Genomic DNA, 16,206 nt, shown 5'->3' with positions numbered 1-16,206 from the left:
TGTTCACACAAGCATCTCTCCTCACTTTGGCTAAACAGAAATGTGTCCCTTTGCAAAATCAAACATTGACAAATCAGAGAGCACGACACTGTATGATTTCTAGAGCTGATCTAGGGCAATTTGTTCAGCAGAGTGATGTAAGCTTCGTTATGATTGCATCATCCATGACTTCTAGGAATAACACGATGCAATTCATATCATGTATGACGCAATACCAGCTTCAGATTGCATCATTCATTGTTTTGCTTAAAAAGCAAGTACTGTCCAAACCCAGTCATAGATTTATTCATAGATCCAGTCAAAGATGTATTTTAGTCATTTCTGGTTTAAATTAAGATCCCTTCCCTTTATCATAGAATCATAGAATCATAGAATATCAGAGTTGGAAGGGACCTCAAGAGGTCATCTAGTCCAACCCCCTGCTCAAAGCAGGACCAATTCCCAGCTAAATCATCCCAGCCAGGGCTTTGTCAAGCCGGGCCTTAAAAACCTCCAAGGAAGGAGACTCCACCACCTCCCTAGGTAACGCATTCCAGTGTTTCACCACCCTCCTAGTGAAATAGTTTTTCCTGATATCCAACCTGGACCTCCCCCACCGCAACTTGAGACCATTGCTCCTTGTTCTGTCATCTGCCACCACTGAGAACAGCCGAGCTCCATCCTCTTTGGAACCCCCCTTCAGGTAGTTGAAGGCTGCTATCAAATCCCCCCTCATTCTTCTCTTCTGGAGACTAAACAATCCCAGTTCTCTCAGCCTCTCCTCATAAGTCATGTGCTCCAGACCCCTAATCATTTTTGTTGCCCTCCGCTGGACTCTTTCCAATTTTTCCACATCCTTCTTGTAGTGTGGGGCCCAAAACTGGACACAGTATTCCAGATGAGGCCTCACCAATGTCGAATAAAGGGGAACGATCACGTTCCTCGATCTGCTGGCAATGCCCCTACTTATACAGCCCAAAATGCCGTTAGCCTTCTTGGCAACAAGGGCACACTGTTGACTCATATCCAGCTTCTCGTCCACTGTGACCCCTAGGTCCTTTTCAGCAGAACTGCTACCTAGCCATTCGGTCCCTAGTCTGTAGCAGTGCATGGGATTCTTCCGTCCTAAGTGCAGGACTCTGCACTTGTCCTTGTTGAACCTCATCAGGTTTTTTTCTGCCCAATCCTCTAATTTGTCTAGGTCTCTCTGTATCCGATCCCTACCCTCTAGTGTATCTACCACGCCTCCTAGTTTAGTGTCATCTGCAAACTTGCTGAGAGTGCAGTCCACACCATCCTCCAGATCATTAATAAAGATATTAAACAAAACCGGCCCCAGGACCGACCCTTGGGGCACTCCACTTGAAACCGGCTGCCAACTAGACATGGAGCCATTGATCACTACCCGTTGAGCCCGACGATCTAGCCAGCTTTCTATCCACCTTACAGTCCATTCATCCAGCCCATACTTCTTTAACTTGGTGGCAAGAATACTGTGGGAGACAGTATCAAAAGCTTTGCTAAAGTCAAGAAATAACACATCCACTGCTTTCCCCTCATCCACAGAGCCAGTTATCTCATCATAGAAGGCAATTAGGTTAGTCAGGCACGACTTCCCCTTCGTGAATCCATGCTGACTGTTCCTGATCACTTTCCTTTCCCCTAAATGTTTCATAATTGATTCCTTGAGGACCTGCTCCATAATTTATAACTCACTTATCCTCCACCATTCCCAAGTCAAGGGTCGTATATACTGACCCAATAGCATATCTTGAAAACTAGAGCCAATCAACAATTTTAAGCATCATTTTCGTTCTCAGTGACCCAGAATTAGTAAAGTTTGACTACATTTATTTCAGAAGCATTTTGGCTGTAGAGCAGTGTAATTCTTCCCTGTTTGTGAGCAGCAGGTCAAGAAGAGCTCTGCCCCTAGTTGGTTCTTCCAGCACTTGCCCCAGGAAATTGTCCCCTACACTTCCCAAAAACTTCCTGGATTGTCTGTGCACATCCTGAACTCTGATCAACACTTGATCTAATTGACCTGCTCTCAAATGTAACAGTAAAACTGTCCAAGAAAAACTCTATCCAGAGATCAACCTCTGGCTCGAGAAACCCCCACCTCTGCTACTTACTGTCTCTGCAGTCAGTGCCCATATAGCCCTCTGGGCATTCACAGACATAGCCTTGTTCGGTTTCCAGACAGTTCCCACCATGCTGGCATGGACTAGAGAGACAAGCACTTGGCATTCTGGGCCCACCTGCAAAGAGTGAACATCAGTGAAAGACTGGGCAGGAAAAGTCAGTCATTTAAGCTATGGAGGGGCCAAAACACCCCCCAGTATACCTCCAGGATGTTAATGGGAGTAACTCCAGAGATGAATCTGGTCAGATGGGCCAGCAGGGTCAGCTCCAACAGCCAGGCAGGTCCTGCTGGAAAAGACTGGTTGCCATGCCACGGAGTGGATCAGCCCCCAGCTGACTTCAAAATTTTGTACTGATGACCCCTTTCACATAGCAAGCCTCTGAGTGTGATCCCCCCTTATAAATTAAAAACACTTTCTAATATATTTAACACCATAATAAATGCTGGAGGAAAAGTGGGGTTTGGGATGGAGGCTCACAGCTCATGACCCCCACATAATAACCTTGTGACCCCCTGAGGGGTTTGAGAACCCCGGCCATAGCCCTTTTGCGATCGTTTCCCACAAGTGGCTTGGCAGGAGCCTTGGTGAAATGGCGCATTTCAGATGAGTCCCTCTGTGGGACACCTGGCCCTGCACCTTCAGCTCCTGTTACGGTCCAGGGGGAGTTCTACCAAATCTGCTGCTTGCTCCCCTGAGTGGTGGTTGGGGTAGGACTTGGGGAGGATCCCTTCTGTGCTCCCCTGAGGTCAGCTGGGGGCTGATCCAATCTATGGCATACAGCCTGCTGCCAAGAGCACCCCAAGGGCTGGGGACTGCCCGGGCAGTCTCCTTCTCCCTGGCCAGGCCTGATTCCGAGTGCTGAGAGGTGGTGTGACATAGAGCTCTGTCCTGTCTGGGGGCTTCCCGCCCAGCATAAATCCCAAGGGGGTTTCCATCAGGAGCAGCACAAAGCTGCTCAGAGTCAAGCCCCATGTCCTCAGCTGAGGGGGAAGGAGCAAGGCAGAGCTCACCGTACTGGCAGTTGTTGCCGTAGTAGCCCGGCGAACACGTGCAGATGTAGCGTCCTGGGCGGATGTAGTTACAGGTCTGCCGGTTCCTGCAGCTCCTATCCTCACACGGCAAGGGGTCTGGAGTGGGAGAGAGGGAGCCTCAGCTCAGCCCCGCTGACTCAGGAGTGCTAAGAGCATGGCTGGATGAAGCCTGGGGAGGGACAGCCACACATGGGCAGGCAGGAACGGCGAAGGGTCAGCCATGGACTGATCCCAGCCCTACACAGGGGCTGTTGCCGTGGGCAGATAAGAGAAGGGCACCTGTCTCACAGCGCTGTCCCACGAAGGGCTCCACACACACACACGTGTAGTTATCCACCAGGTCGATGCAGCGCCCCCCGTGCAAGCAGGGGCTGGATTCACACTCATTTATTTCTGTAGGGGAAGAACAGCAAGGGGCTCAGGGCTAACCCTGGCTCCAGGACCAGCTAAAACCCAACACGCACATCTATGGATGTGGTTAAGGCCCCCTGCTGGAGCTCTGTCTCTTACCACCGGAAATATAGAGAGGCAAACCCTCTCCTGGAGTTCTATCCCTATTCTGACTCCAACTCCAGGTGTGTGCATCTCCTTAGGACTAGATCTCTTCTCCAGCTCCTCCTCCAGTTGAACGTATCTGCTAGGTTCTAGATTTCTGACTTGTCTCTGACCTGTGCACTCTCTCCTAGGAATGTGCTGGCCGCCGCTTCCTGCTGCCTCCATTGGCCTGGAGCGGCGAAATGAGGCCAGTGGGAGCTGCAATTGGCTGAACCTGCGGATGCGGCATGTAAACAAACTCTGCCCTCCTCCAACTCCCAGATGCTTGCTTCATGTGTCATAGAAGCATAGAATATCTGGGTTGGAAGGGACCTCAGGACGTCATCTAGTCCAAACTCCTGCTCAAAGCAGGATCAATTCCCAGACAGATTTTTGCCCCAGATCCCTAAATGGCACCCTTAGGGATTGAACTCACAACCCTGGGTTTAGCAGGCCCATACTCAAATGACTGAGCTATCCCTCCCTCCTAAGTGCACTTCTAGTGTACTTCTTTGTCTCTGCCCTCATAGCCACGTTTTGGTCTAGCTCAGGGATCGGCAACCTTTGGCACGTGGCTCGCCAGGGTAAACACCCTGGCGGGCCGGGCCTGTTTGTTTACCTGCCGCATCCGCAGGTTTGGCCGATCGCGACTCCCACTGGCCACGGTTCGCCGTCCCAGGCCAATGGGGGCTGCGGGAAGTGGCGCGGGCCGAGGAATGTGCTGGCTGCCGCTTCCTGCTACCCCCATTGGCCTGGAGTGGCGAAATGCGGCCAGTGGGAGCTGCAATCGGCTGAACCTGCGGATGTGGCACGTAAACAAACCGGCCTGGCCCGCCAGGGTGCTTACCCTGGCGAGTCGCATGCCAAAGGTTGCCGATCCCTGGTCTAGCTCACTCCACTTTCACCATTGACCTCCCTGCCATGTGGACCTGTCTGGTATTAGGTGTGGTCTCATCTCTGACCTACACATACGTCTTTACTTCCTCTAAGATCCTTGTGAATGCTTTCAGAGGAGAGTAATAATCTATATGGATCCAGGTGTGCAGGGATGGAGTTGAAAATCAACTAAATGTACAATAACAATACAGAACCTCGCCCTCCAAAAACTGTACCTCCGTGGGCACAATCCAACACCTGCTAGGAGGCCCATAAATTCACCTCAGTTCAAATGGAACATATGAGATGTCACCCTAAAACTTCACCTCTCACTTGAGGCCATTCCAACATGTGGTCATCCAATTGGCTTCTTACCTATCTCACAGGAGTCTCCTGTATATCCTGCCTGACACACACACACCGCTGTCTTGTTTGCCACTTGGCACTGCCCGCCGTTCTGGCACTCCTTCATTTCACAGGGCGACTCCACTGCAATGTTCAAAATAAACAAATGAGAGATTGAATCTAGTGCTGGGGAATGACACGCCCAACTCCTCCCAACCTGGAACTGTCGCACCTTCCAAGCCCACCCCCATAGTTGCTGTAAGGACTGTTTCCCAGGCAGTGCTTCCCCATCAGATCCTTTGGCTGGAAAGGGAACTGGACTGCTGGTGTTTTTCCTCCCATTCAAGTCCTACTGCTGGAGAAAGGGAGGAGGACAGCTTGTGAATCCCAGGGCCTTTATGGAAAGACAGGTCCTCAAAATGCAGGGTCTTTTGTTCATCTTTATAGCAGCCACTAGCCCTACCATCAAAAATCATATTATCCCAGGGAGCCAAGCACCATCAAACCAGCAGAGGGCAGCACTAATTCATTTTCTCCAATTCTTGCACATTAGTTTTTTTTTTAAGTAAATCACGTACCTTTTCATTACATTTCCCTCCCCTTTAGCACTTGCTCCCATGAAGTCTGGTTCAACAGTGACATGCAAGGAGGAAGGAGTTATACAGAGATGTATACCATGTAGGATGCTATAGTTACACTGGGGCAAATCAGACAATATTCCCTGGCTTGGACAGTTCAGCTGGTTCATTTACCTTCTTCCTTTGGGTGCTGGTGCCATGTTTGCTCTTGGATGTGTTTTCCTTTAGTAAACATCCGCTTTCTTATTTGCTCCCTAGGACAAGTTTTCTTATTGAAGGCCAAGACACTGCAGCTATTTAGGGCAAGTTGCTGAGGCCGGTGGTAGTACCATGGGCCTGTGCTCGGACTGAGGTGGCTCATCCAGAGGAGTCCATTGAGCTGGGCAGGCGCAGCTATCTGTTACTCTGAGAACAGCCCCCAGTGGAAGCTCTGGTCAGTGTTTGTTTGCAATTTCTCCTGCTCGGCATTTCTGGAAGGAAACCCTCGTGTTTGGCTCTATCTGACCCTAAGTGACAGCTGTCTGCCAGGCAGGTGTAGCTTTTTGTCCAGCTTCTGCCTGCTGGCTCTCAATAAGGACCGGAGCCAAAGCCCATTGGAGTCAATGTAAAGATGCTTTGGATTTCAGTTGGCTCCAGATGAGGCCCCAATACCAGAATCATCATCTGCCATGGCAGCATGCTTTGTACATAACCGATCCCAATCCTACAGCTCTTGTGCACCCCAACCCCTCCAGCCTGGATTCATAGAATGACTATGGGCCCCACCGCACCGTTGTGCATCCTGAGCAGCACCTTACCTTGTTAGACAGCTGACCTGGGATGGGTGCTCAGTACACACAGTCAGCTGTTCAGTTGTATGGACTCTGGATCATCCTGGATGTCCCAGTCTTTTATATCCTGGATGTGGGAACCCTACTCATTTGGGGCGGGATGCCAAACATGGGCTTGACACAGCCCCTCTAGAGCCCCAGGTGGCCACAGCTGAAGCAAGTGCTGTAGGGCTCTATGGGACAGATATGCACACCCCAACTAGGGGGAGCAGCCATCCCTTATTTTAAGGGACTGTCCCTTAAATCACTGATTTGCTCCTTAGGGTGACCATCCATCCCTTATTTGAAGGGACTGTCCCTTTACCATTTGAAATATTAAATTGAAGTTTATGACAATTGCATTGTATTCTTGAGGGCAGCAGAAGTGTATACTTGAGAGACAAATACATGCTATGCAAAGAGAAATGGTGTTTCCCTGCAATGTCCCTTAAAATAAAGTGTTGTCCCTTATTTTTCATGTGGTTCTCCCTTATTTCAAGCCAACAAACGTGGTCACCCTATCCCCATTTGCCACATTCCTCCCAGGGCCCTAGGCACCCGGCCTCTGTGAACCCTCCTCCAATTGCCCCCAAATTGCCCCTGCTGGCCGGCTCTCACTCTCCCCAGCTGGACGGCAAGAAGCATATTCACACCTTGCAGATTCACCCCATTGCCCTCTGCTGTCCCATCACCACTCAGCTGATCTATCACAAGAGCCTCTCCCTTCCAAAATTAGGCCTCTGAACACCCTCATCTGCACCCACGCAAGTTTGGCAGGAGGTGGCATATTGCAATCATGATCAGAGACTGTGTCTCTGAGTACTGATGTCCTCAGCTTGCTGCATGGAGTAATGTCCTGAATCAATGCTGAGGTGTAAGATGCCTATGTCATCTGCCCTGAAGGGGAGAAGCATCAGCACTGCTGAAGGCTGACATACTGGAAATGCATGGATCATAAGAGGGAAATCAGTGGGGAAATCTGCTTGGCAACTTAGATGTCTATACCCAAATGCAAGGCATATGGGGAATAAACAGGAAAAATTGGAAATGTTACTACGTAAGGTAAATTGTGACTTTATTGGCATCACAGAGCCTTGGTGGGATAAATGTCATGACTGAAATATTGGCATAACGAAGTCTGGTTCTCTATGGAAGGAAGGGCTGACAGCGTAAAAAGGGAGGTGGTGTTGCATTATACAGCAAAACCATACACACTTGTTCTGATGTCCAGAAGGAGGAGAGAGGCAGATCAGTTAAGAGCCTCTGGGTAAAGATAAAAGGGGAAAAAATAGGGATGACATTGTGGTAGGGGCTGGGGAAAAGGAGGGGGATGAGGCATTTCTAGAACAAATAACAGAAATATATAAAACACAAGGCCTGGAAGTAATGGGGGACTTTAACTACCCAGAAGTCGGTTGGAAAAATAATGGGTATGAGAATATCTTGCCGGAATTCCTTCAGCCCCTTGGATCAAAGGTGACACTGTGGCTCACTAATTTCTATATATGGGTCATTAATGAGAAGACGCTCCCGTGCATTTGGTGTCAAGCAAAGATTATTGCCATTCTCAAGCCGGGCAAGGACCCTTGCAATATGGTGAGTTACTGCCCAAAATCCTTGCTGTCAGTGCGTTTCAAGGTGTTTGAGCATTTGATTCTTCAACAAATTGCTCCAGATTTGGACGCTGTCTTGCAGGTTGAGCAGGCAGGGTTCAGGAAAGGACGTAGCATCTGTGATCAAGGTCTAGCCTTGATCACCCTTATCAGAAATGGTTTTCAACAAAATCTAAAGACAACAGCTGTCTTCCTGGATTAGACTGTTGCTTATGACACAGTTTGGCACAGAGGCCGTCTGTATAAATGCTCTTGAGTTGCCCCTCATTGGGTGGTCAAAGTAGTAGAGCTCTTACTTCAAAATAGGCAGTTCAGAGTACTCATGGGTGACTGTTTCAGTTCCTGGAAGTGTCATGTTAACTGTATTCCTCAAGGTTCAGTTCTATTCTCAGTACTGTTCAGTGTACATCAAAGTTTATCTGAAGAAGTGAGGTTTTTCACCCTTGAAAGCTTATGCCCAAATAAATCTGTTAGTCTTTAAGGTGCCACCGGACTCCTTGTTGTTTTTGTGGATACAGACTAACACGGCTACCCCCTGATACTCTTACCCAAGTTTATCTATGCTGATGACATCTGCTGCGGCTACCAAGCTCAGTGCTTCTCAGAAATTGACAAGCTTCTGAATGATGCTGTGAAACTCATGGCAGACTACTGTAGTTGATGGCACCTGCAGCCAAGCTTTTCCAAGATGGTTTCTCGTGTATTTCATCTGAATAATGCAAGCACAAGCCACAAGCTAAATATTTTCTTAAATGGCCAATGCCTGCAGCACGACCCAAACCTGGTTTACCCCGGCGTGACATTGGATAGGTCATTGATGCACCACTTGAAGAAGACAGTAGCCAAAGTTAGCACTCAGAACAATTTGCTCAGAAAACTGGCTGTCTCAACCTGGGGTGTGAGTGCCTGGATGCTGAGAACATCAGCCCTTGCTCTCAGCTGTTCAACAGCAGAGTACTGTGTTCCTGTCTGGGGTCACTTGTCTCACACGAGGCTGATCAATGTAGAGCTAACAAAGCTATGTGCATTGTTACTGGGACTTTACATGCAACTCTGTTGCATGGCTGCCAAAACTTAGTAACATAGCACTGCTCTATATTCGCCACCATCATGTGGGGGCCACCATCATGCTCCTGGCCAAGATCTGTGAGAACAGCAACTTGCCTCTGTACTCAGACCTGTTCAACCACGCGCTAGTTCATCTGTCTTCTAGACACCCTTTTTGGTCACTTATGCCACCACAGGGCATGGCAGTGAAATCTGCTCAGCAATGACAGTTATTAATCACTCTCTCATCACTGACCCAACCATCTGCCCACCAAGTTTTGACCTGCCAAGGTACCAGTGGTCATCCCTGACCTGGCTTCATATAGGACAGGGTAATTGTGTGGCCAATCTTTTCAAATGGGGTTTCTCTAACAATCCATCATGTAGATGTCGTCAATGTCAGACTGTCACATATCCTTGACAAGTGCTCACCGACTTGCTTTGATGGCGAGCTACTGGCTCTTCACCAGGCTGATGATGAAACTATTAAATGGTGGGTGGATGGGGGCGTTGGGGGAGGAGGTTGAGAGGAGTGGGCAGGCAGGGGTGTGACATTGCAGTCTATATGATTTTATGAAAATATGCTAATGACTGTGAATATAATGTAACTGGAATATGCTTTAGGCAAAAGGTCTCTTGTAAGGTATCATTACAAAGCTTATAATCTACTGAGTGTGTTCATCCTATTTGTATGAATGTATCACTCTTGTATCTGAAACCAGAAATATGAAATATAACTCTGAGGGCTTATTGTAATTATACAAAGTGTGGGCCATTAATGGTGGTTTGGAATCTTGATGGCTCCCATTAACCAGGACAATTGTTTGTAGATGGCTCTGTTTTACCTGTATATGTGTGTGCTGGCAAGTGGGTAATGAAGTCTTACAGTGACATCTTTAACCTGGTGCTTTTCCATTTAGAAGGGAGGGGGGGGACTGGACCCAGAGAGACAAAAGATTCCTGCCTTTTGCCAAAGCCATATAAGGGGGTGGAACAGAACAAAGGGGGCTGCAATCATGAGAAATCCCCTAGCTACCACCTGAGCTGGACCAAGGGCTGTACCAGGGGAAAAGATTGTGCCCAGACTAGGAAGGCGTCCAGTCTGTGATAGAAGCTTATTGAAACATCTCTGAGGGTGAGATTTTATCTGTATTCAGTTTTCTTACTGGATTAGGCATAGGGTTGCAGGTTTTATTTTATTTTGCCTGGTAATTCACTTTGTTCTGTCTGTTACCACTTAGAACCACTTAAATCCTACTGTTTGTATTTAATAAAATCACTTTTTACTTATTCATTGACCCAGACTATGTATTAATACCTGGGGGGGAGGCAAACAGCTGTGCATCTCTCTCTATCAGTGTTAGAGAGGGCGAACAATGTAAAATGGATTTATTTGGGGTTTGGATCCCATTGGGAGTTGGGCATCTGAGTGTTAAAGACAGGAACACTTCTTAAGCTGCTTTCAATTAAGCCTACATCTGTTAAGGGACGTGGCTCAGACCTGGGTCTGGGTCTGGGTTTGCAGCAGGCCAGTGGGTCTGGCTCAAACCAGGCAGGGCATTGAAGTCCCAAGCTGCCAGGGCAGGAAAGCAGGGGCAGAAGTAGTCTTGGCACATCAGTTGGCAGTTCCCAAGGGGGTTTCTGTGATCCAACCCATCACAGGGGGGACCTCGGGGAAGGTGGCAGAGAGGAGCGAGCGGTGGGTGAAGAAACATAAGAGATGGGTGGGATGGGGCAGGTGTGAAGTGTGGGCAGGGCCTAGGGGCAGAGCAGGGGTGGACTGTGGGCGGGGCCTTGGGACAGAGCAGAGGGTGGGGCCCCCCACTTCTTGGGAGCTTCCGGTCGTGCTTAGCCTGCCCAAATGCAGGAGTCATGCACTGCCCATGTAGTAATGACTGACATCAAAAAGCCTGAGGTGTTTAATGCCTATTTTGCTTCACTCTTCACTGAAAATGTTAATGGTGACCAAATACTCACACAATTAATATTAACAACAAGAAGGAAGGAACAGAAGCCAAAATAAGGATAGAACAGTTTAAAGAATACTTAGATAAATTAGATATAGTCAAGTCATCAGGGTCTGATGAAATTCATCCTAAGATAGTTAAAGAACTAGCTGAAGTAATCTTGGAACTGTTATCAATTATCTTTGAGAACTCCTGGAGGACAGGAGAGGTCACAAGGACTGAAGTACCTATCATTAAAAAGAGGACCAAAGAGGACCCAGGAAATGATAGAACAGGAGTGTGGTCTGTAAGACATGGGAGGTAATTATCCTGCTGTACACAGCACTTCTGAGGCCTCAGCGAGAGCAGTGTCTCCAGTTCTGATAAAAGGTTTTAAAAACCTTACTTAAAAAACATAGGCATGTTTAGTCTTGAGAAAAGACAACTGAGGGGGATCTGACAACAGTAATCAAATATGTTAAGGGCTGTTATAAAAAGGACTGTGATTATCTGCTCTCAACGTCTACTGAAGGTAGGACAAGAAGTAAGGGGTTTAATCTGCTGCAAGGGAGACTTAGGTTACATATCAGGAAAAACTTTAGGAAAAGCACTGGGGAGGACATGCTTCAGTTTTGGGGAGACTTATGGAGCAGTACTGGCCTTTGAGTCTAGGCAGCTGGACCACAGGATCTGACATCCTGAGAAGGGGAACTAGACAGTGGGGAACTGTACCTTGGAAGGGTTCCAGAGAAGCCAGACTTAGAGACAGAGTCTGGACACTGCTCAGACTTAGTAGGCTTGGAAGTACATGAGATCCAAAGGTTGGATCCAATACAGCAGCCTGGCGTCCAACTGCAAGGGAGAACTGAGCCGGGGCTGTAATATCTTCTTGCCTCTCTAGAGAATGCCGACCACTTCCCGTCCCAAGGGATCAGGAAATCAGGCAGGATGGCTGAGGACACGGACACTAATGTGTCCAGACTTGAATAGCTCAGAGCTAAGCTTCTGTTCTTTGTTTTAAGATCTCTGAGAACTAAGCGAATGGGTCTCCCCTTTAGATACAGCTCTGTAGAGGCTTACACAGGCTTATTTATAAGATTTTTTCAGTAGGTTGGTTCAGAATTTCCCTCTCTGTTTATTGGCTTAGTTGTCCTAGGGCACATAAGATACCCTCACCAGCATGGAGGCTGGGGTGTCTTGATGGGGTTCCACGACAAAGGATGCTGAGGACCATGTTGGGTGCTGAGCACTCTTGAAACTCTGCCCCTTATTTAGGTCTCTAAAGGGAAGCTGAGCTCTTCTGAAAATCTGGTTCCGATTGTGGGTGCTGAGAACTTGAACATCTGCCCTTGAGCTCTTGAAATATGGTCCTTGCTGCCATCCTCATGCCCAGAGGAGTCTACACGTGTCACATGACTGGGTGGATATGCTAGTTCCTGATTACATTGCTGTTTGGATTAGCATCGACTCAGTACGACAAGGGCTGTATCCAAAGCTCACGGAAGTCAGGGGAAAGGTTCCCATTGACTTCAAAGGGCTCTGGATCAAACCTGAACTGGTGAAAGTATTGCAGAGAGCAGGGCCACTTGCATTCTAATTAAACAGCACATAGCTTGTTTCACTAAGCAGGACCTACTGACAGTGGAGGGGGCTTCAAAATGACTTGCTGACATGCACTGTGCTAACACCCAGACTGCTCAGAAATGCGCCATCAGTGTCAGATAAGAGGCACTTGCAGCCACACCAGTTTCATTTGGATTTGCAAGGTCCAAATCCAGGACGCATGTAGCTCTCTACAAGGAGCTCAGAACCACTTCTGGACCATGCCATTGAGCTCGGTGGGTATTTCTTTAAGCCGGTTGAAGGTCCCTGCTGGATAAAAACTACCGAGCACTGACCGGCCTCAAGAGCCAGATCCTGCCTGTAGCGGGATGGACACCTGCTCCTGCCCTGAGGAGTTGGAAAAGCCCTGCAGATGGCTTGGGCTGGGCAAGGTAAAACCCTGGCTGATTGGGGGAAATGGCTGCAGCTGGGCCACATCCTAATCAGAGCCCAGATGGCCTGTATAAAGAGGCTGGGAGCCAGGAGCCCAACAGTCTCTCTCCCTGCCTTCAGAGAGAGAAGGGCCTGGCTGTAGGGAGCTAGAGAGGGTACCTGTCGTGGAGCAGGGCTGGGGAAAGGCTGAGGAGCTGGTGAGCCCCAGCCTGTGGCCTGGTAATACCCCAAGGGGTACTGGGGGTTGCAGAGGGCAGCCCAGGGTTAGGCCAAGGCAGCAGGTCCAAATCCAACCTTGCTGATGATGAGTGGCCTATACTGCAGTCTGCCCCAGGGGGCAGGGGGCTAGTTGGTGACTGGCCTTATCCTGAGGTGAGGTTTGGTTAGTGGGTGGGGGTTCCCCTGGGAGGGGAGACCTAGCGTGTGGGGGTATTGCTAGGGGGCAGCACCCAGGGCAAGGGGCACCAGGGTCCTGGGAGGGACACAGGGCTAGTGCAGATGACAAGGCAGATCACTGGCCTGCAGAGGGTGCTCTAGGGGTTGGTGAGCTAATTTGCTGGATGACCAGCAGGAGGTGCTGCAGGGGTGAGTCTGGACTGTCTTATACTGCCCCTTCGTGCAGCTGCACTTCGTTCCACAAGAAGCCCATTGATTCAGTGGGGTTATTTGCAGAGGTAGGTATTACTCAATGGGGAGGATCTTACCCTAACTCTTCAGGGGAGCCAAAGGGAGTTGCCCAGCCCCAGCCTTGTCCCTCACACTCATAAGAACGGCTATACTGGGTCAGACCAATGGTCCGTCTAGCCCAGTATCCTTTCCCTTACTGTGGCTGGTGCCAGATGCTTCAGAGGGAATGAACAGAACAAAGCAATTATTGAGTGACCCATCCCCAGTAATCCACTCCCAGCATTTGGCAGCCAGAGGCTTAGGGATGCCCATAGCATGGGGTTGCATCCCTGCCCATCTTGGCTAATAGCCATGGATGGACCTATCCTCCATGAATGTATCCAGTTCTTTTTTGACTCCAGTTATGCTTTTGGCCTGTGAGTTCCACAGGCTGCCTGTCTGCTCTGTAAGGTACGTCCTGTTATCCCCCTCTGTCAGAGGGGGAACTGACAGTGGGAGGTTAAAGGCCCATTCCAATCACTCTTACCCATGTTGATTGGTGCCTCCCTCAGGGAGTGTTCCTATTTATGTCACCGAGAGTTAGGATGGGAGAACATAGTGCTAGGTGACTTGTCCAAAGCCCCAGCAGGAGTCCGTGTCAGAACTGGGATCAGAACTCGGGAGTTCCTATCTCCCATGGAAAAGGCCTGACCCAAAGCCCTGTACAGCCAAAGGAAGTCTTTTCATTGGCCGGAATAGCTGTTGAATCCAGCTGCATGCGCAGAAAGCGAGCCAGTCCCCAGAGTCTGTCCCAGGTGGGCAGACACCGGTGGAGGTCCCTCACCCCAAGTTCCCATGTGTGAACAGAATGAAGGATCCTCTCCCAGAGTGCACTGAGTTTGCACTGTCTCAGCCAAGCTGTATTTGGTTTTTAGCCCATCTGCAATGCATTGTGGGCCACATGTCTACTGCGCAGCCCAACACACCTGTCTCACACATGGCTCCTTTGAACCCTGATGGGCACTGACAGCTGAAGCTGTTGATGCCATTGATGCAGGTGGCACTGTTCTGACATGGGTGGGAAAGACACTCATCCACATCTGAAAGAGAACAGAGGTGGAGTCGAGGGTTAGGGGCACGTGACAGTCCCCCTGCGGCAAGGGGAAAAGCAGCAAAGAAACATGGAACACCAGAATGGCCCCATGGCCAGGAGGGCTCACCAACATAGGTGGTGGGTATAACAGGCTAGGGGAGGCTAAGCTTCCCCTGGCAAAGCCGCCGCCCCACCGCCAGACACCTGGGCCATGGTTGCCTTGCCTGCACTCCACCTCTTCCCCTCCCTTCTCTACCCCTTCCTTGAGGCCTCCACTGCCCGCCGCTGCCTGGGGCTGTTGTTCCTGGGACTGGGAGAATTTTCTTCTTCCCAGAGGGAGCTAAGCAGCATAGGATAATGGCAGTTAGTTTGAAGCAGGTCTCCAGAAGGGATGACGCTAACATGGAGGTGCAAGCTTCAGAGGGAGGAGAAATGTTTGTATCCCATCAACATGCCCATGCAGGATGGCACAGAGAGCACTTACCAAGATGACATCTCTTGCCCGTGAAGCCTGCAAGGCAGGAGCAGGAGTAGGAGGGATTTCCCGTGATGCAGTCCTCAATACACTTCCCCCCATTCAAACAGGGGCGTAATGTAAAACACACGGAGGCTGCAAACCAAGGTAGCACACCTTTTAATGGAAGAGAACACCCGCCACAGGACTCCTACAATATGTCTTAGCAACAATAGCATTGGACTGAACCAACTTCCTCCTGCATCCCCAGGAACTTCCAGCCCCAGCCATGGCATACCAGTGCCACTGGCTCTTAAATGTATCTGTTTGGTTTGTTTCAGTGCATTTATTTGGCAACACATTCTGGCTATAGTACTCATATGGCCTCTGTTACTATGGTGTCTGGGCACCTCACAGTCTTTAATGTAGCTATCCTCACAACACCTCTGGGAGGCATGGCAGAGCTGTTATTCCCATTGTACAGATGGGGAACTGAGGCACAGACTGGCTAGGTCCCTCTCTATATGGGACATATACCAGTATAAATCTCAGGGGGCTGTTGGCCCCTCACTGAAACTTAGTGGGGTTTTTGGGCAGCCCTCTCCCAGTACCAAAAGAAAGGGGAAGGGACGAAGAGAAATCAGGATCCTGAGACTGACGGTCTCCAGGGCCAATGGGGAGAGGCCAACACTCCAGGTCAGCCTGATTGACATAGCAGGCAGGCCAATGAGGGAGTCAGGAGGCCAGAGCCCATCCTATGTGTGAGCGGGAGCTGCCTGAGCCAGAGTAGGGCAGAGCTAAGGGGAGAGCAGCAGCCAGGGCTGAGCTGGGGGCACAGCAGCAGCACTGAGCCAGAGGAGGCAGAGCTGGGGAGCTGGAGCAGCCGGAGCTGGAAGCTGGCGTTGAACAGATCAGCCACACCAATGGGGAGCTAGGGTTGAGCTACAGCGGGAGCTGTGGGCCCAGAGTTGGGGAGCAGATGCCGGCTGTGCCACAAGTAAAACCGGAGCTGAGCATGGCTAGCAGCTGTGGAGAGTGAGGGGAGCCCTTGGCAGAGGGCCCAGCACAGGGAGACGTCGCTGGACAAGAGGCCTTGCAGGCCTGACTCAAAGGTGGGAAATGATCCCAATGGGAGGGGCGCCACTGGGGAGAGGGG

The 16,206-nt window shown here is 49.8% G+C and overlaps 1 protein-coding gene across 10 annotated transcripts in view; it reads right to left on the bottom strand.

Annotated features, from left to right (window-relative positions):
• The window catches only part of SNED1 (sushi, nidogen and EGF like domains 1), a 147,959-nt gene that overhangs the window by 67,495 nt on the left and 64,258 nt on the right, over nucleotides 1-16,206 (bottom strand). For 8 of the 10 annotated variants that reach the window (XM_054040823.1, XM_054040830.1, XM_054040824.1 and 5 more), the window contains exons 5-10: nucleotides 15,081-15,206; nucleotides 14,490-14,603; nucleotides 4,940-5,053; nucleotides 3,434-3,547; nucleotides 3,134-3,250; nucleotides 2,112-2,237 (exon numbers count right to left, since the gene is read on the bottom strand). In XM_054040823.1, the coding sequence (XP_053896798.1) occupies nucleotides 2,112-2,237; nucleotides 3,134-3,250; nucleotides 3,434-3,547; nucleotides 4,940-5,053; nucleotides 14,490-14,603; nucleotides 15,081-15,206 (711 nt within the window). The remainder of the gene's footprint in view (nucleotides 1-2,111; nucleotides 2,238-3,133; nucleotides 3,251-3,433; nucleotides 3,548-4,939; nucleotides 5,054-14,489; nucleotides 14,604-15,080; nucleotides 15,207-16,206) is intronic. The other 2 variants (XM_054040827.1, XM_054040828.1) reach the window with 2 other exon arrangements.

Source organism: Malaclemys terrapin, chromosome 9 (genome assembly GCF_027887155.1).
Source record: "Malaclemys terrapin pileata isolate rMalTer1 chromosome 9, rMalTer1.hap1, whole genome shotgun sequence".
NCBI lineage: Eukaryota > Metazoa > Chordata > Testudines > Emydidae > Malaclemys > Malaclemys terrapin.
Note: the sequence above shows the minus strand (reverse complement) of the source record. Positions and strands in the feature narration are given on the sequence as shown.